General features: G+C 47.0%; 1 protein-coding gene across 2 annotated transcripts; it reads right to left on the reverse strand.

Moving 5' to 3' along the window:
- Nucleotides 1-5,319: 5,319 nt before the first annotated feature.
- Nucleotides 5,320-18,756, reverse strand: DYRK2 (dual specificity tyrosine phosphorylation regulated kinase 2). Of its 2 annotated transcripts, none has more exons than XM_046664037.1 (3): nucleotides 18,625-18,756; nucleotides 17,924-18,072; nucleotides 5,320-10,880 (listed from the first exon to the last, which is right to left on the reverse strand). In XM_046664037.1, exons 1-3 carry the CDS (start codon nucleotides 18,671-18,673, stop codon nucleotides 9,273-9,275), a joined length of 1,806 nt encoding a protein of 601 aa, XP_046519993.1. In that variant the 5' UTR covers nucleotides 18,674-18,756; the 3' UTR covers nucleotides 5,320-9,272. The 2 variants fall into 2 exon arrangements, with proteins under 2 accessions (XP_046519993.1, XP_046520000.1); XM_046664044.1 differs by lacking the exon at nucleotides 18,625-18,756 and adding an exon at nucleotides 14,340-14,638 and having other exon boundaries at nucleotides 17,924-17,939.
- Nucleotides 18,757-19,037: the final 281 nt, after the last annotated feature.

A 19,037-nucleotide genomic window follows, 5' to 3' on the forward strand; every position in this document is an offset into this window, starting at 1 on the left:
TGAATCTGTGAACTTTGAGATTTTATAGGCAGATAGTCCTCAAATTTGTTAATTAAAAACCTTTACGGCTTGTTTTTAATTTTTATATGGGTACATAGAAAAGCACTTTTTCAGCCTATGCTATTCTAGTTATAAAAGTACCACAAACGGCATCTCCAGCATCTGCCCCGTCTGGGCCCCGCCTCCCTCACTTCCGGAACAGCCCCGTGGTCTGGGCCACCGCTGGTCCCATCCCAGGGTCTCTCCGACCCCTCCCGGCCGGCGCGCTCCTCTCGCTCACCGAGTCTCGCCTTTCCCCCTTGGCTCCCCTCCAGCTTTTCTCCGCAGGAAACCAGAATGGCTGTTTAAAAATCCACTTGAAACACTTCAATGGCTTCCTGGTGTCATCAGAATGGATTCCCAGCCCCTCCCCCTGGCCGGCCTCCCTTTCCCTCCTCCTCTTCCGCACCCTTCCCCTCGCGCCCCGAGGTCCAGGCCCGCAGGCCCGGCGCGCCCTGGAACCCAGGCTCTGGACCGCTCTTCCCTGGCTTCTGAGCCGCCCTCCTCCTTCAGAACAACACAAAGGCCCCTATAGCAGAGGGGCCCTTGCGAACCCCAGTCTAGTCTTCTTTCTCACAAATCTAGCCACTTTTCCCGCAGGGCGCTAATCACAACTTATAACTGATTTGTTTGTGGTTATCTGTTGAAAATCTACCTCCTGGACTAAAATGTCATCTCCAAGACATCACGCCGGCAGCGTCCGCCCAGGGGAGAGGTCCCGTTGCTTTCCTCAGCTCAGTCCCCACAGTTTCGAATGAGCAAACCTCCTTCAGAAGCCAAGAAAACACTGTCTGTGTCAGCTGTCGGAAAAGCCACTTTGCTCAACCGCAGGTAAGGAGAGCTTTGCAGAAGGGACTTCTGGTGTGAGCTGAGTCCCATAGGATGAGGCGGAAATTGGGAAAGGTGTCCTCAACAGAGACAGCACACGTGCAGTGGCTCTTGAGCGGAGAACGGGCACATTTGGGGAATCCACAAGACGACAAGGCTTCACTTTCCAAAGGAATTATCCTCCACTTCCTTACTCTGCACCTGTTCCTAGGTGCTCAAGAGTATCATCGGCCAGACGAATGAATGACACCTGACATGGCTGAATGAGAGCACTGCTCTTCTCCTAGAATGCTTTTTCTCTCTTTCAGTCTGAACTCCATCAGGACCTCGCTAGACACTCACCTCCCTGAAGCTTTCCTCCTCCAACAGCAGCACAAATGACCCTCCCTTACTCTGAGTTTGGTCTTACATTGTTCTCAAATTGCTTAACCTTTCCTGTCTAATCTTGTCTTTCCAATTGCATAAACAAGTCTTCGAGGGCAGGGAGCTATCTCTTCTCCTTCTTTTCTTTTTTCTGTTTTGGCATATCCAAATGCCCTAAAGAGCAAATCCCTGATTTCTGTGGACGGAGGGAGGACAGCTGTCTTTGGGGGAGAACTTGGCTTAGCTGACCTCTACAATCCCCCTTCTCCATCCTTTTTTTTTTTTATCTAAAATTTCCTGAAAAGATTGAATTGAATTAATGAGATTTTACTCAAAGGCTTCAAATTTCAGTAAAAGATAAATAGCTTACAAATACTTCATACTCTGTAACCAAAGGCAATAATTTTCACTCCTCTCTTTTCTGTAACAAATCAGATACTATAATTCCCTTTGATGCACTTTAGCAAATCAGACACTAAAATAGCAAGTTACTTTTTATCCACAAAGAAACACCACTGCTATTTCCACCTTAATATTTCTGCACCCTCAAGAGTCTTTCAGCGCCGCCCCCCCACCCCCCCACCCCCACCCCCACCCCCACCCCACTTCTTTAAATCTCCTCCCCGCGCTCGCTGGTCCAATCTGCCGTCTTTTGCAAACACTTCCCATTGGTCCTCCTTTATCTATTCTCACCCTTCTCCGTACCTTCTCCTAGAGACAGCCAGGGACAGCCAAGCTGCTCATGGCACTTTCCTTCTTAAAATGCTTGGTTGCTGCCCTTGCACACAGGATAAAGACCAAGATCTTTAACAGCACATACAGGCTTGGCACGGTCTGGGGCCCGACCACGTTACCAGCTTCATGTCACACCACGTTCTCTTGCTCCTCTGGGCTGCCGCCACAAGGCCCTTCCTTGAATTGCTCGCACAGACCTTGCTTCTTCTAGCTCCAGGGTTTCTGACCGTGCTCTCCTTCCTTGGCTTAAAAGCTATTTCCTAGGGAAGCCATTCTTAATCCTTACAAGACAACACACCCTCCTCCCTTCCATTATATAGACACTCACTCAGCACCATGAGCTTTTCCTTCACAGCACGGATTACATTTGCAATTATGTATCTGTTCATATAATTACCTTGCCTTCCCAACCAGTCTACAAACCCTGCAAAGAACTGTCTGTTTTGTCCACCATTATACATCCTTAGTGCCTAAATAGTACCTGGCACATAGTAGGTATCTAATAAATATTTGACGAACAAATGCCATCTGCAACAGACATTAGTAAGATGGACATCTTTTTTTTTTTTTTTTTTTTTTTTAAATTTAAGCCTACCCAAGCCAAAATCCCAATAGTTTGAATTCTAGGAAAGGGGAAATGAACGGGTATTCCTCTTCGGATAAAAGGACGCCAAATTAGCCCACACTCACTCATACACTTTTCCTGTTAAGTCCACAGAAACTGCTTGTTCACTAAGTACATTCCCCGAAACAACTAAAAGCAATTCAGGAGGCTCTTACTCAAAGGATCTGGGCCTGCTCAATGGGTTTTTGTTTTGCAAATAACACACTTCATTTTTATAACTAAAGAAATATTCGAAATATTTAAAACTCCTCACACTTAAAAGGGGGAATAATTTGAGATAAAAAGCAAGGAAAGACACAATATTTTAGTTTGTAAAATTGGTTTATTTACAATTTGGTATTTTAAAATTGTATTTGGAATTTTAATTTTTATATATTTCCCTGGCAGGCATTCTATGTTTTCTTAAATATAGAGGCAAAGGAGAGGACACCTGAGTAAATGTGAATTTCAGAGATTTACCTGTTGCTACAGTCAGTAAAATTTAACTTGTAATCCCTGAGAACTAGTAAAGAGTCAAAAATATTTTCACACATTCAAATGTAAAAAGCATATTTTAAGAACAGAAAATAAAGGATAAACCTACTATAATTAATTAACCTCCCCACCTATGGCAATATGAGAAGTCCCTCCTTCACAAATTAACTGAGGGGCGTGCACATGATGCATTCTAGTTACTAGGTGCACCTACAGAGGTGAAGGAGCTCTAGTCCTCAGTTTTTTTTTGTAGTTTCACCCCTTTTAAAAAATATTCCTGGAAACTGATACACAATTTCTTCAAATAGAAATGCCCACTGCTAGTTCAAATTTTCCTCCCTAAGTTTTTGCGTGTGATGTGCAGTTAGGGATTTTCTTTTACTGTCTAAGACCAAAATTCTTTACCTATTGCAACCTGAGGCCCAATCTCTTTTTGCAAAGTCAGTTTGGAGCAAATCACTTCAGTTTCCTCAAACATCAAGTGAGGATAATCACAGCCCACAGAGATGAATGAGACTGAACTGGCGTTCACACACCACCATGAGACCCGAGAAGCTCTCTTCATAAGGAGCAATGCCCTGGAACGTCTTCTAACAAACACATCCTGCTGCTCCTTATTTTAGATGGCTAGTCAATACTCCTAAAACGTCAGCTTTCTATGGAGGAGTAAATATTAATTACTTGGTTTACTCATTGACCTTCCTGGAGATGCAAAGGAATGGCAGTTTTGTCCCTGCCCCATATATGTGAAATATAGCACAGATATTAAGGATGTGACCACAGCGAAACAGTAAGTCAAAGTCAAGCCAAATAAACCAGCCTTTGCAGAAAGCTGCAATTTTCTTATGTATGTGCAACACATTGGCAGTCATTTTTCATTTTGGACCGTGTTAAGTATAGCTAATGACAAGTGTTTATTTGCCTGATGGCCCAAAAGAAATGCAATGTAATTCAAATTTTTAAAACAACAATGAAAGCAAGCCACAGACACCCTTTATTCAAATCGCTTAATGCTCTCTTTCCAAAGCAGAAATAATCAAACTAGTTTCCCTTTGTCTAACAGACCAATACTAATGCCAGCTAGGAACATTCTTTAGCGCTAGGTGAAGGCAATTTTGAAGTTCCAAGAATACTTATTTGTATAGTTGTTGATTCTAAGAGGAAAAAGTTTACAGAAATTCAAACAGAATACAGCATTAATCAATTTTAAAAAGAGCTTAAAAGGTTTGATAAAAGAGAATGAGAGGGAACTCTGATCTGCTCTGAGGCAGTCAGACCTGGACTACCTATTTTCAATTTAAATTGCTGGTTTAGCATCAATTTTCGATTTTATACATAGTGCACATCTCTTAAAAATTTATTTCTAAGTATATTGGATTTCTTGGTTGGTTGGCTGGCTGGTATTCTTTTCACTGAATAAGAACTCTGAGTAGCCAGAGCAGCAATAATGGGAGTCTGGCACAGGCTATGCCAAGACAGGGCTGGGTCTGGGAACTCCCACACCGTTCCCTTGTTTCAGCAAATCCCACTGCTGCCGCAGGAAGCCACACGAAGGAATTCTTCGGCTGTTGGTGGCAGTAGGAGTGTAAATAAAAATGTGAGGTAGTTCTTTCCACAAGAGGGAAATATTTGTCTACATAATACCCCTGCAATGTCTAACAAATTACTAGAGCGGCTGCGTGCTGTCATCTGTGAGTGAACTCCTCGCTCATGTTAACTGAACTTGATGAATCACAAGCTAGTTCCTGTTCACAGGCCTTATTTTCTGATCCAGCCATGACAGGAGGAGACACCAAAACCCCCCAAAAATGTGAACCCTAGAGACCACCAAGTCCAAGAACTGCGAAAGCATAAGCATTCAAGAGCACCTAAGAATTCACCAGAACCCGTGTGCAGACTGGGGGGGAATAATTTATAAACTCTGCTCCCACAGCTTCACTGTCACCTTGAAGGTTAAAAAGCAAAAAAGATTTGAAGTCCTAGCATGATAGAGAAAGAACACGGCAGAGGCTTAAAAAGGAAAATTAACATATAAATATTAAAAGTAAACGAATAGACCATCCTGAGAAAAGCAAGAGCTGCCTACTAAAACTTTTGTCCTTCTTACCTGGAACTTGCACATTCAGATCAAACTAACAAAAAAATCAATTATTCCTGAAAATATTTGCATTCTCAACTCTCTCCAGGCTCCCAGACCAAGAATAATGTCAGAAACAGATCAGGAGTAACATTACAGTTAGAAAAGGGGAGAAAAGTACGGTAGGACATTAAAATTTTATTCTGAAATTATCTCTGGCCACGACAATAAAATTTAACAAATATTCACTGAACAGTCTTACTCCTGTCATCAGCTGTACAATACATACAGTATCATAGAACTGGCCACTAGGATCAAAATCCCCTAGAACAGAGTTCACGTCAAGTGGCGACAGCAGCATCTCACAGAAGGTTTTACATACATATATACACAGTCCACATTCAACCATTTTCACAGATTTTCAGGACACACAGTTGCAGCATATTACAGTCACGTGTCTAAGTTGTTGCTCGATAAAAACCCAAGCCACTGCCTAGACGTAACTGTAGCAGTTGAGCTGAGTATAGTTACAATTAATTCTATTTATGTCCATAGCAGAGAGATGTACAAGCCCCTAAGAAAGAAAGAGTTCACAAATACTTTTTTTTAAATGCTACCACAGCATTGTGTTGGGCAATATTAAAACCTTTGCCAACCAAATCAGATTTTTTAAAAAGTCTTCTGCTTACCAGAAATAGTCTTGATGAAAAAAATTACAAAAATGAATGCTCTCTTTAAAATAATTCACACTTTTAAGATTCCAATATGGCCCAATGCTACTGATGCCTGAAGTGTTTCCTAACATTCTGCTGGAGTCCCTTAACACGACTCCAAACCACCCATTAAGTTTAAAAGTGGCTTACGTGCCTTGCACCCAAATTGTAAAAACCCCTGGCCATCCTTACTAGAGCCAGGCACATATAAAAGGAATGCACTTTGGTTCATACCAAATGCCCTGGGATTAATCACGCTAGAAAATTAAATGGTTTGAGGTAAATTTTTACAAATACAGTTGATTTTTGTCTACTGTTAGCATAACAAAAAAAAATATCATTTAAAAAATCAGTCTGATGTTAAGATAGAACAAAGACCATCTTTAACCCCTTAAACATAAGAGTTCCCTGTGTAACTAACCAACGAATGGTACCTTCTTCAGGGCCTGACGATGATTCACGCCTTACGGTTTCTATTAAGGCCTGTTAAGTAACTGGATATTTAAGACAGGTGTTATCTTCACAGAGGTGGGTTCCATCCTTACTGCCTAGTATTCAGAGAGTTAAAGAGGCCAAAAAATGCATGCCCTACAACATGGCATTCAGAACAAAAGGCACATTGTTAACACTAAGGGCACAATTTCTCCTCTACTGTTCATCTACACTGTCTTGCATCACTGTTGTTCCACTGCTGTAGCAATACACCCAGGTGGGGACACGCACTCTGGTGGTGCAAGAACAGAGCCAGCTGAGACTGCAACCAAAGACAAGACAACACTGTGCTATTCCTAAATCTGAAAACAGCTCAGACATCCCTAGACAGCGGTAACCTGTGAGACCAAGGACTGTTTCCAAGCCAACTCCGGGTAGCCTATCAGAGCCCTTCATTTATTGATGTTTTGAAATCAACGAAGATTGAACATTTTTCTCTTTTTGACATTATAATTAAGCTAGAATTTTTATAAAGCAGCTCTATCACTAAACACTGAATGTGGTGGCTCTTGTGAATAAAGGAAATTGAACTGTACTGGGGGGAGGGGGGGACCCCACAGTGCTGCCCATTATAGTTTGGCTTAAAAGTTTCCGGTTACATTTGTGAATAAAGATGGTCACAAATGCACTGTTGGCATCTCAAGAACCAGTGTGGTGAGGGAAAGACAGGGAGTATTAGTCCATTTATAAATTTTCACATGTATAACAAATTTATGGGGAAATTCCTATTAAGGGCGGGCTCAGGTTCATATATTTAAACCTAAATGTGGAAATGAGAGTGGGCACGGAAGGAGCACTGCACAGGGAATGCAGCCTGTATGTTTTGTTTATTTCAATGACCCAAAGAAGCTAACCATCGAGAGCCTTGTTTTACAAAGCCACCACACCAAGTCTTACAGTTCTTATGCCTTTAAGCCAAAGTTTTAATAATAAATATGCAATCTTTAAGTTCTATAAGCCACTGATTGGGGGGTATCATCACATGAGCATCATGTAAAATGCAACTTACTAACATATTATTGCACTTCCACAGATTACACAGAAATGTGTACAATATGTAAAGAATTTTACTAGGGGAAAGAAGCTATAATTTCTAAATACAGAAGTACAAATTAATTTATCTGTGACACCCTTAAATAGTAAAGCAAATATCAACATCACTATCTTATTAATAAGCTAATCTTATTACTGGTTTTTTTTTTTTGGCAAATATCTGTAGTATTTCCTGAGCATTTTTCTCCACCACCAACTGACAAAGCCTCAAGATAAGTAAAGTGTTTTAGTCAAAATTTTTTATTCTTTTAAGTAAGAGAAACTGTAGGATTAATATTAAAAGAACTTAACCGGAAACTTTCTTGGCCTCACGGGGGACCATGCTTTAAGTACTTGTAAATCAATTTACAGGCAATACAATAATATCTGTGCATATAAAAGAGTATTTATCCTAATTTATACTACCCAAACCTATTGTCCAAACAGGCAGAAATCCTTCTCTATTAAATTGCACATACTAAAAAATTTTTTCCACGTGCCTTGAAATTGATATATATCACTGCTCATACCTTAGCGATAAAATACTGAAATTTTCACCGTGAAAATAATTATTATTCAGAGAAGAAAATATTCTTTTACTAACTCTCAGTTACTTCTTCAGGTAAAGTGTCATTCCCACAAAAACAATCAGTGCAATCCAAAAGAAAGTAAAATAAAATCGAGGAATGCAAATTTCTGTGGTTCTGCTAATGATGCAAAGAATAAGTCAAACCATTTAACTCGAGGTTGAACTTTTCCTCCTTTAAATGTGTTGTTAAAATCGGCCTTACTGAACAGCCACAATGACTTCTGTTCATCAAGAGGATTTCCAACCCTCTTCCTCTTTAGAGGAGCTGATGCTCTCCCAGGCTAGGGAACCTTACAAGGGGACCTGAAACGTGTGCACTCACAGATCTCTGCCGAACCTCCTCTGGAACTCTGAAAACGCCCACCTTAAGTAGCTAGGCTGTTCTTCTTTTTTTAACTGGAATATGATACAATGGTCATAATCACAGCTGAAATGTCTCTCTTCCTTATTAACAGTCCGGGATATATATTTGAAGGAAAAAAAAAAAAATGAAATGCAAGCAACAGATGGGTGGTAAAAGAGAACAGAGAAGAGAAAAGCAGAGAGAAGGGCGAACAGTTCATGGAACACACTTCTAAAGTCAGGTGCAAAAGCAATTCTGTAATATGAGGCTTCTTTACAAGACAGCTCGCCGATCATGTTAGAAAATTTGGAGGAGCACACATGTTTCCAATTATCTGCCAGGTCTGCTTGGCCGGCTTTGAGGATGTCAGAGTGCTAGCCGGGCACTTAAACCTGGGCATTTTATTTTGTTTGAGCATTAGTTTAGGAAAAAAATCTCCAAGGTCCATTTTTTCTTAGAGTATCATTTTTGTCCTGACCATTCTCCCGCCATGACTACCACCCAGATAAGGATGGAAAATGGAACAGGACACGCTACCCCTGTGCATGAACCTGGAGCACAGAGAGAAGGGGGCCTTCGGGGGCAATCACCTTGGGGAGAATATATCTGAACCAGAAACACATAGTGAATGTCTCTGACGCCAATCTGTAAGCGCGCAGCAGTCATGAAGTGATCAATGGCCTGCCACTGATGTTTATTACTCTGCCGCACTAAACACGGTTGAGGCGGATCGTACTTTGAGAACACAGAAACAGTTTCAGAAAGTATAAAAACTTAAAGCATTGTCCCCATGTATTTTATAAAAACAAAATGAACAACCTTCTTACATTAAAATAAGTGCTGAAAAGATACAAATGAGTCGAGTTATTGAGCAAATAAAAACAGGTCTGAGCTACTCCTTTTCAACCCAGTAAGGCTCAGCAACGTCGTATCTTTCAGATTACCAGCATCGGGGGCTCAACTCAGCTAACAAGTTTTGGCAACACTGTCCTCTGCTGAATATTCCCATTGGCATCCGTCATCTGTGCCAAATTCGTCCTCAGTTTGGAGGCTGAGCTGGAAGGTGGAGGTAACTTGGAAATGGAGGTGATAGCACCAGTGGCCTCGGTCACCCTTTTCACTGATGTCTTCTCCCCCGTCGGCGGCTTTGGCAGCCGCCTCCTCAGCCAGGGGTGCCGTAAAGCCTGGCCGGGGGTCAGGCGAACCCCAGGATCCCACTCTAAACACTGTTTTAAGAAGTCGAGGAAAAGGGGGTCATCGCAGCCCTTCAGTGCATTCCCCCACTCTCTGCTCTCAGGCGGGCCCCTCAGCTTCCCCCTCCGGGAACGGCCCCCGTTGAGGACCACAGAGCCGTCAGAGAGAGTGGTGACAGTGCAGTAGCGGGGATAACCCTTGGAGCTCACAAAATTTTTGGCTCGTTTGGATGTATCCAGCAGTTTCTGGGACGGCATGCCCAAGAGTTCAATCATGCAGGCCAGCTGGTCCCCTTCATCTTCCCCAGGCAAGAGGGGGTAACCGGTCAGGAGCTCTGCCAAGATGCAGCCCAGGCTCCACATGTCGATGGGCATGCCGTACCTGGCGCCAAGGATCACTTCCGGGGCCCGGTAAAAACGGGACTGAATGTATGTGTAGACACGCTGATGCTCGTAGCAACTGGAGCCAAAATCGATCACTTTAATGCCGCTTCTCCCCTGCTGCTTTAACAGAATGTTCTCGGGCTTAAGGTCACAGTGGATTATCCTGTTTTTGTGCAAAGCATCCAAGCACTGCAGAATCGAGTGGGCAAACTTGCGGACCAAAGGCAGGCTGAAGCCCTGGAATTTATTCTTCTTGATGAGCTCGTAGAGGTTCATGCTCAGCAGCTCAAACGTCATGCAGATGTGGTTGCGGAAGGTGAAATTCTCCAGCATGTGGATGACGTTCATGGTGTTGTCCTTGTCCTGCTTGCGCAGGTGCTCCAGAATCCGGATCTCCTCCGCCGCCTGCCGGTGGAAGCGCTTCTCGTTTCGCACCATCTTCAGGGCCACGTGCTGGTGGACCTTGTGGTCATAGGCCTTGACCACCTGCCCAAAGCTGCCCTTCCCAATGACCTTGAGGACCTCGTACCTGTAAGCCACATGGTCGTGGGGCACCTGCACGTACGACCCCTGGTCATCGTCATAGCCACCGTTGTTGGGCCCACCTGTCATGCCCTGGCGCTTCTTTGCGTTTGGACCCAAGAAGTATATTTCAGGGTAGCTGAAAATCTCGTGGTGTTCAAAGGCGGTTAGTTTTTGCATGTATTGCTTCATTGCTTGCTCGGGAGTCATGGGGGTGGCTTTTGCCTTCCCCACACCCTCCATAGACTTCAGGGAGGTGGAGCTCCCCTGCCTTCGGTGGATGCTCTCCAGCTGCCGCTCCGGCACGCCCGGCAATCCCGTTTTGCCCACTGTCGTAAGCCCATTTGGTTGTGTCGTGAGCACTGTCCGCTTGTTACTGTTATCCTCGAACAGCTGCTGAACCTGAACCTGCCCGTGGCCGTGGCTGCCGACATGCAGGTGATCGTTCATTGTGTGCTTGCTGCCGCCAATCTAGAATTCAGAAAGGAAACGTGAAAGGACGGAAGAGGTCTGTCTGCCTGACAGGGCAGGTCCTAAGTCAGCTCCCCCACCTCCCCACCTGGATGACGTCCACTTTGGTTTGAATTCACAGTCATAATCAGGTTTACTAAATGGAAAGAGCTGTGCACCTGGGAGGGACCTCATGAACACTCAAGAACAGTGGACATGATGCTGACAGCCTGACGAATGCCGGGAAAAGATGAGTGGGCTTGGTAAGGCTATGAAACCTGGGATCCTGAGAAAAAGATCCATCAACGCTACACCTAACAGACAAGCACTCTGCTTTACATCCTCAGGTCCTCAGAGTAAGTTCCCGGGGAGGCAGGAACCTCTCTCTTGTTCATCACTCTATATCTGACATTTAGCACAGGGCCTGGCATTTCACAGGTGTACACTCAAACCATACTTGAAACAAAAATGAAACAGGAGACAGAATAACCATGAACATGCCGACCCTGCACGGGCTCCACCTGCCCCAGATCAGAACACCTTTCACTTCATTTAGAAGCTTATTTTTACCATGAGGGCAGGGACCTCATCTGTCTTATTCACTACTCCTTCTCTGAGGTCTAGCTATTCTATTCTGAAAACACTAGGATCTTCATGCTCAGTCTTCTCCATTACTTGGAAAGCTAACTGATTGCACCTACAAAAATGCATGATCCAGTGGCAAAGAAAATTGCACTTTTAGGCCTGAAAGATTCCCATGTAGATATGCACTGCAGCATCTCGTAAACCCCTAACCTATTTTTAAAAGTTTCTGGGCTTCACTGACTGTGATGACCATTTAAGGCTATTCAGCCCAACAAACCAACTCCGCACTGTTCTGGAACTTCCTTTGGTCAGTGGCTCAGCTCTCCAAAGACATGTATTTCCCTGGGCTGCTGGGATACACAGCTTTCCAACGAGGAATACAAAGTAGCGATTTCTATTTCAGGCACACATGCCACCCCTGAACATTCCTGTCTAAACAGAACTGACAGTGCAAGCCAAGGGGCCCCCAGCCTTCCACTGAGCATCTGCTTGGGGTTTCTTTCAGGCATCATCCTTGCAGAGGTGAGGGTGAAAGAGGGCTGGCAGCCAGGATCCCCTCCTGTTAGGAATTCTTGCCAGCCTCACAACCGCCCACACGTCTTAAAGCATCCTGCTAGGTGATTTTCATATGAAATCTTAAAGATCAATTTGCCATTCACAATCCATCTCGTTCACTCAACCACAATAGGCGAGGTCTAACCACATAAGTGGCAGAGTCCCTGCCCTCTAGCAGCTGACAGTCAACTTAGCTGAAGTCCTTTGCCACCAGTATTTTTCCCGTTATGTCTTTGTAAATCCTACCTCTTGGGCTTTATACACTAGCAAAAGAGTAGAAGTGCTCTGTGTATGTAACACAGAAACTCAGGAAATGGTTTAGGACCACATGGATTATAAAACAAAATTCCAAGTCTTTCTACGAGCAGACAAAGACCCTCAAGTTTCCATCACACGCAGCGTGCACAGCGACCACCTGGGGGGCGAGCTTTCACTCTGCTCGCATCTAAAAGCAGAACAGAGTACAGTACTTGGGCTTCTCTGAAGTGCGATTTCAGAGACCCAGGGAGCTGATGTCTCAGACAGATTTTTGGAAGACTTTTGGTCGAACCCTTTTATTAAACTCACAGATGATATTCCATGCTAAGTGAGCTTAGCTTGTGTCAGAGCAGCTGGACAGGTTACTTTATCCCCATTCTATGCCCAAAGCAGAGCAGCCCATAAAAACGAATTAGGAAAGTTGTGGGTATATATAAAAGTAGTACAGGCTGGTCACCACGTTTGTTCCCAAGCCTCACTCTCTGCACCCCTCCTTCCCACTGTGGTCTTTCAAGCACCAGGGAATAAAAGGAGCTGAAATTCAAAATCTCTCTCTTCTAGAGCACCATTCTCTTCAGGGCAGGATGGCAAGGTTCCAGAACAAATGCCGACATGACCAGTATTCATGCTACAAAAAGCATGAGGCTTCCTTAGGGACAAAGTTAACCCTGGGGCTCCAGGAAGGCCTAAAAAGATAGCAAAGTAAAACTTCTTGAGCATCAGAAACTCACTTCAATTTCTGCAATTGTAATTTTAATGTTTTGCATAATTTAAAATATAATCACAAAAGTTTAGTGACTGGAACTAAAGAAAGCTTGCCAATTTACTGGATCACCTCCTGTCTCTCCAACTGTCTTCCCCCGCTCTCCTCCACCACATCAACTGAGTTCATCTACCCATGGGTGGGTTCAAGGGTCCCCTGGGTTCGAGCCTCACCTCCCATGGCTCCCCACTCCGTAACTCTCCCTGTTTGATCCTGACCACTGCCAGGGCTTCCAGTGGCAACCACCACGGGCTGAGGTCTGCCCCATCTGCACCTCTAGCCAGCCTTGCCTAATGTCCGCTGTTGAACTTGAGACCCTCATGTCCAACCACTGTTCAGCTGCCTTTCCCACAGGCAACGCTACGCAACTCAACTCAGGATTTTTCTTACCAAACCGTTTCCTCCTCCCATGACCCTTAATTCCGGATAAACAAAAGGCTCCACCTCCACAGACATGCTCAAGCTGTCACCCCGAAAGCCTTCTCCACATCCCCCTCCTCACCTTCCTGAGTCATCACTGAGCCTCATGGCTTCTCTCGATGGCCCTCCCACTCCATCAACACTGCCTCACCCACGCTCCTGCAGTCCTTCACTGGACAACTGAGGCAGCCCCCCAACATGCTTCTGAGTCTAGAATTCCTCCACTCCCTTCCCCACAGTACCTCCAGAATTACCAGTGAAAAGTGTCAATCCGACACGGCCTTTGCTTTTGCTCAAGGTCCACAACTGCACCCATGTCCACAGATAATCTAAGAACTTACAGACGAGAACAGGAGGTTCTAAATGCAGAGGCTGAAGGACCCCATTCCTTCCAATGTCATCCACCACTCTGACTGTTCTCTCCCAGACTGAGAAAGCGGGACTCCCCAAGACCCGTGGAAACCCCGGGCTCTTTCACGCTCCTCTGCTTTTGGTGAGGTCACGTTCCACAGTGGTTAGGAGTCCAGGGATTTTCAATCAGACACCTGGGAACCGGGTCCCAGCTCCACCACTTACTAACTGTGTGACCTTGGGCAATTTAAGTAATCTCTCTGAAGCTGTGTCCTTACCTGTAAAAACAAGATAACAAAGCTACCTCGTTGGGGCTATTAGGAGGATTAAATAAGGTAAAATGTGTAAAGTGCTTAGTATAGCACCGAGGAAAGGAGAGCTATCATAATTGTCCTTTCCAAAGGCTGCTTAGAATCTCCCTCCTAACCATGTCTCTGTGGTAAACGCCTACTCATCCATCAACGTCCAGCTGAACTCTCAACTCCTCTGTGAAACTCTTCCTTTCCCTTCCACTGGCTTATAGAGCAGTGATACATTGTAACACTTACTTCATTTTACTGTACTTCTTTGAACACCTGATGCACCCACCTGGCCGTGAGCAATTCCAGGGCGGAGTCACCTCTTATCTTTGTAAGTCCCTATTAACAAACCCAAATATACAGTAAGCACTCAACAACTATCTGTTGGATGGAAGAACACGTCAATAAGTGCTTGTTAACTCTCACCTCTCTGAGTTATTCTTGAGAACTACCTTTCTACCTTCATAAGAAAACATGAAGTTAATGCCGAGGGAATCGGGAATTGTCCCTGGTGACGCAAGTCACAAGATGTTGCCACCAGCAGAGACCTGGAGGTAAATGACAGCCAGTTAAAAAGTACCTGAAGCAGATACATCAACTCAACAGCGAAAAGCAATGCGTCTTAAAAACTTCCCAGATGTGAGGAAGATTCATTCGAGAGGCTCTCGGAAAGGAGGACTTCGTCTCAAACACTGTAGGACACTCTAAAATCACCACCAAACTCAGAACCAAGTGCAATTACCTGATCTATAAGACGGGGGAAACCCCCAGAAAACCCAGAACATTTCCAGGATACACATGCCAGGACCACATCATCAACTGGAGGATATGAAACTCTCACTCTCACTCAGCCTCTCGAAGTCTGTGATGGCTGCTTCTTGCCCTTTGCCACTGTCCACCTAGCACACGGGCTGTCACGGTTAAAAATACACACTGAATGAATGCCGTCCCTAGACACCCATGGTGCGTGCGTTACAACGGAGACCTAAAAAAGCCTTCTCTGACCATGAAACATTTTGGTGTGAAAAATCATGTAAGAGCAACAGTCTAACCAGCTGGGTAATTTTAATCTCTTCCAATAATAAAGGGGAAAATAGCAGATATTTCACTGTGCTAACATTTCTGGGCATTTTAAAACTTCTCTGAAGTCATCTTAGAAATGCTGTAGAGTGTTATGGGAATAGAATAGAGTCCAGAAAGATTGGAATTTTAGCTCCTCCTCCAACGCACTGACAGTCTGTGTGGCCCTGTGTCAAATGTCTACTTTCTTCTTCAAAATATTACTAGTTTTTAAATGGGAACATTCCATCTTCTTTAATTCCAATTATTTTATAAAGGTAAAACTGGTAAACTGGAGAGTGCTTTAAACATTAAAACAGTTATGAAAGTGATACAATACTAATATTTGGGAATTTTATTAAAAATAAGTATATTAATATCTCTGTACAACACTAAAAGAAAGAAACTAACAGGAATCAAGATAGTTGTTGGGTACACTTTTAGGACAAACAGAGATAAACAAAATGACTAAGTGTACAAAGTACCTCCATGGAGCCAGAGGACTAAAGGCAATGGAGTAGACAGATCCCAAGGTGCATAGTCCTTATGACCATACACCTGTCCACCTGCTGCATCATTCACAAGGTTCATAGTCCTTATGACCATATACCTGTCCACCTGCTGCATCATTCACAAGGGAACATGGGCAAACTCCTATGACAAGATCCTCTTCCTCTCCTTAATGTCCCTTTCCCCGACTCATCCCAAAATAGCTCTTCCCAGGTGTTAACTGCTGTGGAATTAAAAACTAAAAACTCATAAAAACCTCAAAGACAATTGGGAATAGGGAACTGTAAAGGTTTTTGCATTTATAATGAAACTAAAACAATTTCCTAAAATTAGCAGCTCGGAGCCGTATGTGAAAGCTAGTCTGAGGAGGGCCCGGGCAGCAGCTCCAGCCTGGGTATGAACTGGCCAGGGAATCCTGACCAAACTAGTAAACTTGCCTGACTGTGTCCTCATCTGTAAAAGGAAGGAGAACCAGAGAAAGCTGTGGTCCTTTTAAACATTCCTGTTGCATGAAATATGCAATGTTGTACCAATAAAATCAAAACTAAACAACTAAAACCCAAACTCACACTTTCAAAACCAAGCCTTTCATGATTAACAGCATACTGAAGTCTACAGGTAAGATAAAACAGGTAAGTCAGGCAGATACCACAGCCAAACACAAGCCTCCATCCTGAGGGGTCCTGAGAAGCAGCCTCACATCTTCTCCTCTCCGGTCCACTGCGGGCTATTCCTCCAGTGGACATCTTTCGTCTTCTCTAATCTCACTGCATGCTTCAACTGCAAATAGGCTCGGATCAAGCAAAGCCCACTCCCAGAAAACTGGAATCTGGACACAAACCAAGCATTTCTTTCCCAGGTCACATCGAGTCATGTGATTATATCCACACGGGGAGGAAAAAATAGATGCTATATTTTCCAAATTGTCAGATGAGCCCAAACCAAACAAATAAAGCCAAACCCCTAGAACCAATGAGAGTCCCTGAACTAAAACGTCACCGTGACAAGAACGTTCACTCATAACATACGGAGTCAACCAGCCTACCGACAGGTTCTCTTCCGCCATCAACAGTCCAACACAGACTGGTTAACTTCTGTGTAGTGAATTCTTAGCCCCTGGGTCTAGATCTCAGAAAAAAGAGAGAGAGGGAGGGAGAGACAGAGAGGGAGAAGAGAATAACAACAAAACGTTTTCCTGTGAAACTCCTACACATCCAAGAGGAGATGCTCCACTCCACTCCGTCACCCTCTCCCAAATTCTCCTCCAATAAACAAGTCGCCCCAAGCACGTGCCCCCCGAGTGGCTCCTCTGTAGGCTAGAAATGGCCTTTTCTACAAACATTCAACTTTCACTTGGCAAACAAGGCCATGACCCTAGCCAGCAGCCCTCACACAGAACCACACTAGGCCGTTCCCCTGGGAGATCCAGGTGGAACTAAGACCTCGGGACCGTCACCTCCTCCAAGTGCACACCTCCGCTAGGCTGGCGGCCACCATCCAAGGCCCATCTCTGGGAGCTGAGAAAAGGGACACGCTGAAGTCAAATCCAGCCTGCCAATCTCTGCAGCCTCCAGTCCGACGCCGGGCTCTCCCCTCCCTCCCGGCCCACAGAGGGACCACAGCACCTGTCAGGTGCCCTTCCCTTCCCACTTCCAAAGCAAAGCTGACCTTTTCCTTCTGAATAATATCCAGCTGCTGAATCCTACAGGGGTGGCTTGTTGTTTTGACTGCTGCTGTGGCTCTTATTTTTGTTAATGTTAATTACAATTTCTGCTGTGCTCAAACCTGTAGCACTCATAAAACATGCTTCCACACGCGGGGGACAATTGGCGGGGCTCCCTGCTGGCTGGAGCCAGGCCTGGGAGGCTCTTTGGGGCATCGATTTTCCGGGCAGGCCGGCCTGGCTGTCCCCTAACACACATCTGTTTCTATAAATACCCACCGCCCGTCGTGGTGGGGGGCGGGGAGGGATGTTTACCCGGCCGGGAAAGCAGCTCTGGGAAGCAAGGACGAAGAAAGAGGGAAGAGCGAAGGAGAGCAGCAGGAGGAAGTCCCCGGGAAGAGGAGCGCAGGGGTGGGCGGGCTCCGGAGGGGAAGTGAGGGGCCCACGCCACGAGTCCTCTTTTGTGGCTGCAGCTTGGGGCTCGCCCAAGTTCGAGGGCGGCGTCCCGGAGAGGCCCCTGGCCGAGGGCGTGGAGACGCTCGCACTTCGACCTTCTGCCCCGCGCCCGAGGCCCCCCGCCCGCCCTCGGGCTGGCTCTCACCGTGTGCGCTGCGGCGGCAGCGTTGCTGGCCCGGAGAGGCGGCAGGGCGATGGGGGAGGGCGGGCCGGTCCCCACTCCGCTGCGGGGGGCCCCCGCGCCGAGCCCCGGGGAAGCCTGGAGCTGACGCACGGCGCTGTCCCCTCCTCGGCCTGGGAGCCACGCGGGGAGGAGACAAAAGAGGGTCAGGGGGGAGAAAGGCACCCAGACCGCGCCGCTGCGCCCCACCCCTGCAGGCAGCGAACCCCGCTCTCCCCGGGGAGACGGGGATCCCGAGAGCGGGCCTCCGGGGTGTGGGGGGCGCGGGTCCCCAACGTGCCCCGCGGGCCGGGCCCGGGCGGCTGCAAAGTTCAGTCGGGGCCGGCGCGAGCTCGCGGCCCGCGGAGGGGCCGGGCGGGGGCGGTCCATGTCGCCGGCGGCCGCAGGCCCGGAGGGGGCTGGCCTGCCGACCGGGCGCCCCCGCCGCGCCAGCCCCGGGGGGAGGCCTGGCTGGCCCCGCCCGGCGGCTCAGGGGCTCCCCTCAGAGGACCTCGGGGCCCGCGCGCAACAATGAGCGGAGCGGGCGAGGGCGCGCCGACCCCGGGCGCCCGCCTCGGCGCAGACTTCGGCCGAGGTCCTGGGAGCGGGCGCCGCGCCCCCAGGGTCGCCCGGGCGGGGGCCAGGGCGGGGGCCGGGGCCGGGGCCGGGCGAGCGGCCCTCCTTACCGGTCGGGTAGGCGGCAGGAGCGGCGGCCGAGGGTTTCCTGGTTAACATGGCCGCTGGAGAGGAGACTGCATCTCAGGGCTGCCGTCGCCGCCGCCCGTCCTGCCGCTACTTCTCGCCGCCGCCTGGTCGCCTGGTCGCCGGCCCGCGTCAGCTACGGCCAGACACACACGGCCCGCTGCATCCCCCCGGCCCGGGCCCGCCGCCGCGAGCCCCCCGCTCTCCTCCTCGCCGCCGCCGCCGTCCTCCTCGTCCCCGGGCGGCTGCAGCGCCCCCCGGCCCGTGCACATGCCTCGCCCTCCCCCGCGCCGCTGGCCGCCCCGGTCCCTCACTCCGGGCGCGGGGAGCGGGCTGCGCCGCCGGCACCGACGCGCTCCGGGGCCTCCTCCCGCGCGCGCACCTCGCGCACTCTCGC

The sequence above is a fragment of the Equus quagga genome, chromosome 1, assembly GCF_021613505.1.
Source record: "Equus quagga isolate Etosha38 chromosome 1, UCLA_HA_Equagga_1.0, whole genome shotgun sequence".
In the NCBI taxonomy this organism is placed as follows: Eukaryota; Metazoa; Chordata; class Mammalia; order Perissodactyla; family Equidae; genus Equus; species Equus quagga.

Excerpts from the sequence above, each read along its gene's own strand:
- DYRK2 (XM_046664037.1), bottom strand. The coding sequence starts at position 18,673 with ATGTTAACCAGGAAACCCTCGGCCGCCGCTCCTGCCGCCTACCCGACC. Across the intron at positions 18,073-18,624 it reads TCCTGCCGCCTACCCGACCG|GCCGAGGAGGGGACAGCGCC; the intron begins GTAAGGAGGGCC and ends CGTGGCTCCCAG. Across the intron at positions 10,881-17,923 it reads CTGCCGCCGCAGCGCACACG|ATTGGCGGCAGCAAGCACAC; the intron begins GTGAGAGCCAGC and ends TCTGAATTCTAG.